Genomic DNA, 10815 nt, shown 5'->3' with positions numbered 1-10815 from the left:
CTACAGAATCCCCCCCCCCCCTATCTGTGTATAGTACACAACTTCTGTGTATTGATATTTACCTTTAATGCCGTCTGCTGTCTATCAGATCTCAGATCTGAGTGTCCTGCTGTGCAATACTGGAGGTTATATAATTTTTATAAACAAAACATCTTGTCTAACAGTTTTTTGTTCACTTTCTTTTAAAATAATAATAAAATTATTACAATGCTTTACAATAAAAATAGAGTCTTCTTATTTGTTAAATATAATAGCCCATTAATATTACCATGGTGCTTCACAATTTTTTTGTATAACAAATGGTGGCCATTTATTTAGTGGATTGAACTATTAGAACACTCAAATTACTCTTATTTGTTTATAAACATTTCCCATCTGCTCATTAGCTATGAATATTGATCATATGTATTAGTGGGACAATGAGATTCTCTATTCTAAAAGTGTCAACTCTAAATGGCCCTTAGTCAATAAACAAAAACACCGGAAATTGAACCCCTGTTGTCACACTTGAGCAAAAAACAGGGGGTGCACAACAATTATCATGCCAAATATTCCTTAAACTAGGTCTTTAAGTTAATCTTATGGTCTCACATCATTGACTTCATTCACTCTAATGGTCATTTATTAATAACAAGTTATCCGATTAGTAACATCGTTCTTACAACCAATTAAGACCAATATTGAAAACAAGCCCAGATCTCATAACAACTTATATTAAAATAAAATTTGAAAATTTATGCTGTTTTTATTATGTTAAAATAAAAAATAATGGGCCGAAATGTCTCTTTTGAAGATCATTAAGGGGCCGAAACGTCTCGAGTAATATTTTTAAGGGGCCGAAATATCTCAGAGGCCGATTTTGCAGTAAGCCGTTATATCTCGCTCCCAGTGCGCGCACGCCCCCAATCGGAACTCCTCGGCTAGTATCAAGATATGTCTATCTCGAGGAATGACGTCACCATTACGTCATATGTACTTCCGTTGTGTGGAAAATTCTCAATAAAAATAAAATGTTCTTATGATTGATAGACATGTTTTCACATGCTCAATACACTGTAAATCAAAACTATCATTATTCCTGAAACTTTTACACCTTAAGTATCTATTCTTGCTTGATTTATCATTTAGAGTAGAGATTAAAGCATAAACCGCTGCCCTATAGTTGAAAGGTCATTTTGGAAGATCTGTCTTGGCGGACGGTGCAATTTTTAGAGTTTGTTTTTCAAGTGGAGTGATTTTTCTTAGGAATAACTTGACCCCCCTTTTCATTGGCTTAAAAGGTAATTTAAAGCTTGTACTTTAAGAATATATGTGGTTATCATAGCCTGCATTCGCTCGAAATGCCTTTAAATGTTGTCTAAAAATTATAATTTTACATTGAATTATATAGGGAATAAAAATGGTGGTGTGTAACCTAAAAAGCTTGCCGGAGATGGCCGAGTTGTTACGAATGGCATTTCCACTGTTTTCCGGGTTTCAAACAATTTTTTAATCAAGCGCCCCACAGGACTAGACTTCCGGAACGTTGACAGATGAAAACATTTTTTGTTTGACATGTGATTTTTGTTTAATTATATCGTTGATAATTGAATAAATTTAACCATATAAGCAGAATGGACTTAGCCAAAGTCTGCAGCAAGGCCCTTGTTGTTGCTAAACCAAAGGGAGCGCTCGGTCCTGAGAAAAAGAAGGTCAATGTGCTGGATGAAGAGACATACGCAGAGGTTTGTTTTGTTTTTTGATACGCAGAGCACGAATGATAACGTTTTATACATGGTATATTTTGTATTACTGGTTTGATATAATATCGTTGGCTTATTGTATCATTATAATATGTGGAAAGGAATGCAAAAATGTGTCTAAAATCGTTGTGAGAATCAGTCATACTGGTTGGAGAGCAGTAGCCGGCGGAAAGCAGTAGCCGGCAATTGCTTTTTATTCGTGTTTTTTTTTTTAATCTTCTTAAAAAAGGTGAAAATGATAAAAAAGAACCGTATCCAAGCAACACAATTTGCATCGAATCCAACACAAAGCTTACGTTTAAACATTTTATTTACAAAAAGTATTGGAAATGTCAAAAAGTTTGCAAAAGTGGGAGATGCTCACGTGAATGTTACTGCGCAATTGAATAAATTTGCATATCTAATTATAGCACTAGCATTTACCGACAGTCAAGTGTTGGTTATGAACGATTATTTGTCGGTGAATCACAGCAAAATGTATTTTTAAAAAAGCCTGTTGAGATGATATTTTCATATTGCCCGTCAATCGCTTTCAAACAATATTGAGACATATTCAAAATGTTATGTATCCATGGTGTGGTTTTAGACGCGTTGTTAAAGCGAGACTTCTCCAGCGCTTGGTTACCAGTATTACTTCCCTGTTCAAAAGAGACGCCCCATGGGGAAATAATACTTAATAAGCCGATAAATATCGGGTTTATAGTCAAGAAGCGGTACTGAAATAAAACTGCCGGGTACTGCTTCTCATAATTTGAAATTGGCACTTATTGATTACCCCCTTTATGGCCCCAGTAGGCACATGCTTCCTGACTACACAAATTTTAATATTGTAAAGTTAGTAGACCTTGACCCCTAGTTTAATAAAATGTAAGAATTATTTCCGTTACATTTCGATCTACCGAGAAAATCTTCAAAAACATGCAAAAACTGCCAGCTACTGCTCTCCAACCAGTACCTGTTGTACCGTGACATTTTTATATATACTGTGGCGTCATTCATACAGGACACTTTCAAGGGCCTTGCTTTTGGAGCTAGCTTTTACATTGCTGTGGTGTTCACTGCGTTGAAAGGATCAAATCCCTGTTGGGCTCTACAAAATGTTTTGTAAGACCTGAATTTATTGTAACAGATCGTGTATGGGTCAGTCTAACCAGGTGAAGATCAGTACATCCAGGTGAAGATCAGAATATCCTGGATTAAGGGTTTCAGATCCGGTTCCAAAATGTTGACAGAGGGAGGAATGTAGTGCCAGCCATGAATTTTTTTTCGATATATTTGCAGGAAGTTGAGAAGATTATTGAGAAAGATTTTTTCCCAGACCTTGCAAAAATAAAAGCCCAGGCAGAATATATGGAAGCTGTAGAGAAAAATGACCTTGTGAAACTGAGAGAGCTTGAGCTGAGATTCTCTAAACGACCGAATACAGACAGGTCTATATGTAAGTAACATTTTGTGTTCTGATATCGGCTGGTTAGCGCTTTGATCCAATGCTCACTCCTTCTATCTCCTCCAAAACAGAACAGGAAAAAGATCAATCAAATATAATCATGTATAGTGTTTGAGCCTGGTTTTAAAAAGGACAGGGTGTTGCAGAAAAGGGACAGGAAGCTGAGGGACAAAATGGCACATTTTATCGGGCAGTAAATAATTAAGAGCATTATGAATTTTATAGAAAATGTTACAAATTGTGCTTGTTTAAAGTAATATTATGTTTCAACTACGAAATAATATTATATGTAAAAAAAAAATTAAATTTACAATCATATTTCAAGTTTTAATCAAAACAAAGTATATTTGATTATCTCAATCATTTAATTCTATAAAGGCATTAGGGTGCATATTCTGGTCTCCTTGAGTGCAGAGATTACCAGGAACTTCCAAAAAGAGGGGGTGCAACACCCTCCCATAACCCTCCAGCTAAAACCCTACATGTATATCTTTTAAAAGTGGATATGTTTCACTTACATTTAATTCTATTAGTATTACCGTATATTGATTTGATGTCAGGGCCTAATGTCTTGAAATAATATAAAATGCATCTAATGATTTGGAAACTGTACAGTGTAACTCATATATAAAAATGTATTCCAGACAACACACCTTCAACATTTGATACTCCTGAGAGAGGGGAGCACCCATCAACTCAGAAATCTACACAAGGGGTCAATTTGCCAGAGAACAATCTTGAAAGTGTCATCAGTGGTAGGTGTATTTTTTGTCTCATGAAGATAAATATATATAAACCTTGTTAAAATGTTAGTTTTTAGTTTCCAAACCTTCCCTATTTTTGGCCAGACCTTTTAATTGCTTTATGAAATATTTTTCATCATTTTGATTTTTTTAAGTTAAAAATGAAGTGTTTTGAACTTTTAACAATTTTTTTATTAGCAAATCGGCATCTTGCCTTTGGCCATTTACACATTGCATAAATATCGATATGGGCATAAATATCCATACATTAACAATACCAGTGATGCCAATTCTGATTGTATAGGTGTTCATAAGCATATCTTTTACTGATTTTGGTGAAATAAAAATCTCCAAAAACAATTTGCCTTATAAAAAAAAATCTGACCTACCTACCCTATTTTTTGGGGTGGGGTGGGGGGGGGGGGTGGTGGTGGCATGAAAAGAGAAACAAACATCTTATTTGTTTACGCTTAAAGCATTTAATTTCATTTTTTTAAGATTTATGTTTTTTGTCCATTATATGTAAATATCATTAACGCGCAAAGTTTAGTCATTTGTTGAATGTAACCACCAGTAAATAATGAATGTTTTAAAAAAAATGAACAATATGAAAGGATTTATAAGTCATCTATCATCAGTATGATTTTACTACAGTACAGCACTGCCAGTACATAAATATAGCCCGGGATAAATGTTTATTTCAGAGACAAAAGGGTCCAAGCAGCACCTTGATTCATTCCTGTCGAAAAACACAAGTGAAGATAATGACTCGTTCTCTCAGATTTTGGAGGAAGCAGACAAAAAACAAAGAGAGAAACATGCATGGCTGTTTGAAAATGAGGAAAATAGAACACAGGTACAGCGTGTTTAGAATAAGTAGATAGTGAGGGGCCATACCATCTCAATGAAACAGTTCAATAAGCAACTTGTGTTATTATTCAAACAAAAAACGTATTTTTATTTAGTGGTAGTAAATTTACTACCAGTAATAATACCTGTATACATTTCTTATTTATGATTATCAGTTGAAAAGAAATGATCTACTATAAGTCGTTTTGGGCTTCATTGTTTATTTAGTTTGATAAGATTAATATTATTGGTATTTTTAATTGGGGTGTTTTACAAGAAAACTGTTTCAATACTGTAGGGCTTCCATTAAATGCAGACTGGAAGTAGATTACTCCATAAAAGTGGGTTTAACTTCAAAAATCGAGTCAACTTCCATAATTTAAGGAAACTTCCAACTGAGAAGGCTTGGAAGTTCAAAATATCAAAACCTAGTGTTAATGTTAACTTTATGGCCACATTTTTAGCTCGACTATTCGAAGAATAAGGAGAGTTATACTACTCAGCCAAGCGTCGGCGTCGGCGTCACCCCTTGGTTAAGGTTTTGCGTGCAAGCACACATAGGTAAATATCTCAGCAACTACTTGAGGTATTGCATTGGGACTTTATACAATGGTACTCAACCATCCAACCTACTTAATTAACCAAGTTAGATAACTATAGTTTGCATTTAATGCAAAAAATAGGCCTTTATTATTTGACAAAGAAATTCTGGTTAAGGTTTTGCGTGCAAGCACACATAGGTTAATATCTCTGCAACTACTTGAGGTATTGCATTGAGACTTGATACAATGGTACTCAACCATCCAACCTACTTAATTAACCAAGTTAGATAACTATAGTTTGCATTTAATACAAAAAATAGGCCTTTATTATTTGACTTAGAAATTCTGGTTAAGGATTTGCGTGTAAGCACACATAGGTTAATATCTCAGCAACTACTTGAGGTATTGCATTGAGACTTTATACAATGGTACTCATCCATCCAACCTACTAAATCAAACAAGTTAGATAACTCTAGTTTGCATTGAATGCAAAATAATTGCCCTTTATTATTACACTTAAAAATTCTGGTTAAAATTTTGCATGTAACCACATTTATGTTAATATCTCAGCACATCATGTAAATGCATTGAAATCTATGCATGTTTCGCCAAAACTTTTCAATCCTTACACTGAAAAGCGGCGGAAAAGTCGAGCGCGCTGTCTCTGTGACAGCTCTTGTTTTATTAATCATGAAGCAAAAATATTTAAATACAATTTCAAGAAGTTTTCAAGTTAGAGTTAATATTATTATAATAACTAATTAATTATATTTTTAAACATTATAATATTTATGGTTGGACAAAAATTATGGCAGTTTGTTCTTTCTTTTACAAATTCTTAATGGAAACCTTACATCGATGCTAGTAATATTACTAATATATGATTGAACTTTCACATTAACATATAAAAAAATACACTAATCCAGACAGTCATGTTTATTTATATTGCAGTTTATGAAAAATATTTATTCTAACCTTAAGAATATGAACAATGAGTAATAGAATCATGTATGTGACTGACTTTTTCTAGGAAGAGAATGATCGACTAGCCCTTCCAAACATTGAGGATCAGGCAGCTATTACAGATGGCCAGGCCGGGGTCGATACTTGGAAATACAAGATTAAAAACGCCCTCATGTACATACCCGACGGTGAGGACTACAGTGCAGCAGAACTTGTTGAATTAAAGAAGAAAATACCTCGAAAAATTGTGCATGAAAATACGAGATTTCAAGACAATCCCTGGAACTCTGTGAGGAACAAAGAAGCTATGAAACAAGCTGCCTCTGATAAAGCGTTGTTGTTTTCTGGAAAAATAGGGCATGATGGGAAAGAAGTGGAAGTTGGCATCACACCAAGAGTTAACGGGTATGGGTTTGTTGCCACACCATCGCCTGCCCCTGGGGTGGAAGATTCGCCATTTATGACCTGGGGCGAGATTGAAGGCACACCCTTTCAGCTGACCAATGAGACTCCACTCATGCCTTCCGATGCTCCAGCATTTAAGGTATTTTGTTATGGCACCAAATTTGAAAAACAATGCCAGGTTGGTAAGAATCATTGAATTGTGAATCTGAATTGCATGGATATCTATCAAAATTGAAAATTGTTCATTATTTAAAAAAAAATATGCCAGAAATTAAGACTTTCCAGATGCCTTGAAATAGTTGGGTCTGATGCTGTTAAGCATTCTTGAAAATACATGCACTTTATACATTTTTATTAAAACATTATATTGACGGAGAAAAAAAACACTAAAATTCAGTGGAATCTATTACTTGATTTGAATCCAACATCATTGACATCTTTCATCATTAACCTGTTTTATCAGTTCCACTGTTGGTCTTCTTAATACATTTATTTCATAGTTAATTTAAAAAATTTATAACCTAAATTAACACAATTACTTTATTTACTACCTTACTTTCCAGATTCCTGCCGTCCCTCACCGTGACAAACTGGCGTTGGAACTTGCAGAGAAGGCCAGCAAACAGCATAGGGACAAGAAGGAGAATGCTCTTAAACTTGCTTCTAGGCTGGCTAGGTAAGGTTTTGTAACAGTAAGATACTATGCGCTCAATTCTATGTATTATTATTAAGTTAAAATATAAAGGCAGATGACATTTTAAGAATTTTCTTACCCTAGTACCGTACATCAAATCAGGCATTGGCAATTGTTCAAGATGTTATTTTTGCATTTACGCATGAACTATGCTAAAGTTCTTTCATGGAGAGAAATTAATTGAAAGCTTTCATTGTGTAATAATTGTTTAGCAGTTTGCAATTTGACAATAAGTAGTTAAAATTAGAAGCCTTTGAAAGGTACTCACTCATGATTTTGTAAAATGCTCTTTTATTTTGCGTGACGAAATAAATTGTGGAAAATCATTAAGTGTGTTAAAACTAAGATATCAGAAGCTGGAACCCTTCTGCAAATGTTGATTTTTGCTCAAATATCATCTTTGAAGACCACTAATTTTCATAAGCGTTAACAACTCTATTAAACACTTTGTTGTTGCGTGATTGGTTGACTGACATTATCATGTGATATTATCAATGTATTGGTTAGAGGTCAAAATATCTACCACTTTTGTTAAAGTCCCACGGGCCTTGTGGTTAAGGCTTCAGTTAACTAATTTTTTTTTGACTTGCCGGGGTGAGCTCACACGCCACTTAATCAAAAATATTTTATTATTATAATTATTTTTGTTTATTCATTTCATTGTATTTCACTTTCTTTGTTTTGTTTTTCAAGTCCTGGGACCAGTAAAGGCTCAGCAATAGAACGGATCAACTCCCTCTCCCCTGCAGCTCAGAAACTTTTAGGAAACCGGATAGGTGTCAGAACAGGGACTGATAAAGCTCTCCGTGCCAGTTACTCCCCTTCACCATCGCGGACTCCTGGGGACAAAACCCCGAAACTCACCCCTAAATTGACCCCTAAAAATAAGACCCCTGTTTACAGTAGTTCTCCTAGATCTACTCCTGGTAGTAAGCGTGATGCGAGTGAAGTGCCATCGTTGACTGATAATCTCTTGCATATTCCTAAGAAACGTTCCAAAGCTACCGATTTCTTCTGAGGATAGATTGTCTTAGTGAATGAGAACTTCAACTTGGATTAATGTTAAGCAAGCGACTGGTGTACTGTGGCAGGTTATTTGTGATGAAAAAGATCCATAGTATCACAAGTGTGTTCGGTGAAACCCATCAGGCAATGGGTGCAAGCAGCCTTTTATAAACTCCAAATAACAACTCAGATGGATAAACTTGGACTAACAAGCAGACTTCTTGCATAAGGGAGAAATTGGACTGAGCATAGTCTCTTCATTTTCATATCAACTTCATAGCAATATGCGCAACTGCTCCAATCCTAGAGTTAATCAACATATAGGATTAAAAATATTGTTCTTACCTGAACTGTAACCTTTTCAAGTTTGAGCCTAGATCAGTTGTGGTTCAGTTGTGCACTTGGCCATTATTCTTTCCATATTATGTAACTGTTTGGTTTTGCTATGAGTCATTTATTATGGACTATTACAAGCATTTACATTTACCAGCAGTTTGATACTTTACTGTTTATCCACAAATGGATTTGAAGAAGTTAAAGGCATAATAAAAAGGAAAATAGAACACACTGTTTTTATCCATTGTCTGGTAAGCGCATAAGGCCTGTTGAACAAGGCCATCCTTAAGTCATTTCTTGGATACTTCAAAGCATGATCACTTGCTTGATACAGAGGCCCCTTGTACCATTAATGATGTACACATTTAAAAAATAATGCTATGAATTTTTAGCTCATTGTTTCTTTGGAGGCATTGCAGATTTCCAAAGTGATATTGCCCAATGGTTGACAGTGGTATGGGTCTCCGCCTGTCACCAAAGAGAGTGTGGGTTCGAGCCCCATAAGGGGAACTTTCTCATGGCCTCTCTAAGTGGTATGGGTATCCGCCTGTCACCAAAGAGAGTGTGGGTTCGAGCCCCATAAGGGGAAACTTTCTCATGGCCTCTCTAAGTGGTATAGGTCTCTGCCTGTCACCAAAGAGAGTGTGGGTTCGAGCCCCATAAGGGGAAACTTTCTCATGGCCTCTCTAAGTGGTATGGGTCTCCGCCTGTCACCAAAGAGAGTGTGGGTTCGAGCCCCATCAGGGAAACTTTCTCATGGCCTCTCTAAGTGGTATAGGTCTCCGCCTGTCACCAAAGAGAGTGTGGGTTCGAGCCCCATCAGGGAAACTTTCTCATGGCCTCTCTAAGTGGTATAGGTCTCCGCCTGTCACCAAAGAGAGTGTGGGTTCGAGCCCCATCAGGGAAACTTTCTCATGGCCTCTCTAAGGACACAGTAGCTCAAGTCATGGTTGCATTGACCTTGAGCACAAAGCTTGTTAGATTGATAGATTGTTAGATAACAAGAATATGCTTGAGACTTAGGTTCGTAAACTTGGTAGGTAGACTTGTAAATAAACTAATGACCAGCAGATGACCACTGTTGATTTTGAGGTTTATGACAAGTTTGAAGACCCTTAAACATGTCTTTTACCGATTATCAAGATATGTCATCATGACAAGAAGTTTGAAGAGACGACAACATAAACAATTTACTTACCACTCATTGGTCAGTTAAAGAAACCATTTCTCTATTAAATAAAGATAACTAAAACCTTGACTCCAACAATCCGACCTCATATTCCGACCATGACCAATAAGCCTACAGTTTTAGGACTTTGCATCAAGTAATTCACAATTTAATTAGATCAAAAACTTTTTTTGATCAAGTTTACCATGAACGTGACTCCAATAACAATATATGTAGTTATCTACTGACCATGAACAATATGCACAGTATTAGGATTTTTCAAGCTGTTGAAAGTTATTGATTGTACCTAAAAGTGTGACGGTGATGCCACAGGACTGAAATTGTATAAAATTCTGAAATTTGTCCATTATTTCTATTTTCAGAGATATCTTAGTGTTTTAGGTTTCAAAACATTGGTTCTAATCCTTTATGAAAAGGCTTAAAGATTGACCGCCCAGTCATTAAAAATATGATGATCAAACTTAAGTGGTCTACTTTCCATTTCAACACAAATGTTTTCAATACAAACTTATTTTTTTTTGAATTAAAAACTAAGTTTTACAACACCATAACCAAACTTAAATATTTTTTATCAATATTCAGCTAATGACCAAGCATTTTCAAGCAGATTTAAACGTTCAAGGCTATTCAAGATGCACTGCTAAGACAATGGCCATTTCTACATGATTTTTATTCCTTCACTTTAATAAGACACCGCATCGCTAAGACTGACAATTTCTACATATACATTTGATTTAAAGAAACTCCATACCAACTAAAAACATGTTTTTACCTGACTTCTTCATGACCAGTTTTTGGTTGTTTGTATTGTACAGTGGACAAATGTTCAATGTCCAGCCTTATCTGATTAACTTGCATTCGAAGTTTCATAAAAGTGGGATATACTTCAGTCAACTACAC

The 10815-nt window shown here is 35.4% G+C and overlaps 1 protein-coding gene across 1 annotated transcript; it reads left to right on the top strand.

Moving 5' to 3' along the window:
* The first annotated feature begins 1523 nt into the window (after positions 1 to 1523).
* LOC128205977 (splicing factor ESS-2 homolog) lies at positions 1524 to 8953 on the top strand. The gene is made up of 7 exons (XM_052908127.1): positions 1524 to 1724; positions 3024 to 3180; positions 3834 to 3944; positions 4637 to 4788; positions 6354 to 6830; positions 7255 to 7367; positions 8079 to 8953. The coding sequence occupies exons 1-7, from the start codon at positions 1614 to 1616 to the stop codon at positions 8401 to 8403; spliced, it is 1446 nt and encodes a 481-aa protein (XP_052764087.1). The 5' UTR covers positions 1524 to 1613; the 3' UTR covers positions 8404 to 8953.
* The last annotated feature ends 1862 nt before the right edge of the window (positions 8954 to 10815 follow it).

This window comes from Mya arenaria, chromosome 1, assembly GCF_026914265.1.
Source record: "Mya arenaria isolate MELC-2E11 chromosome 1, ASM2691426v1".
NCBI classification, from domain to species: Eukaryota; Metazoa; Mollusca; class Bivalvia; order Myida; family Myidae; genus Mya; species Mya arenaria.
This window is presented reverse-complemented; position numbering and strand designations above follow the sequence as displayed.

Coding starts and splice junctions, on each gene's coding strand:
- LOC128205977 (XM_052908127.1), top strand. CDS start 1,614: ATGGACTTAGCCAAAGTCTGCAGCAAGGCCCTTGTTGTTGCTAAACCA. Junction 4,789..6,353: donor ATGAGGAAAATAGAACACAG/GTACAGCGTGTT, acceptor GACTTTTTCTAG/GAAGAGAATGATCGACTAGC. Junction 7,368..8,078: donor CTTGCTTCTAGGCTGGCTAG/GTAAGGTTTTGT, acceptor TTGTTTTTCAAG/TCCTGGGACCAGTAAAGGCT.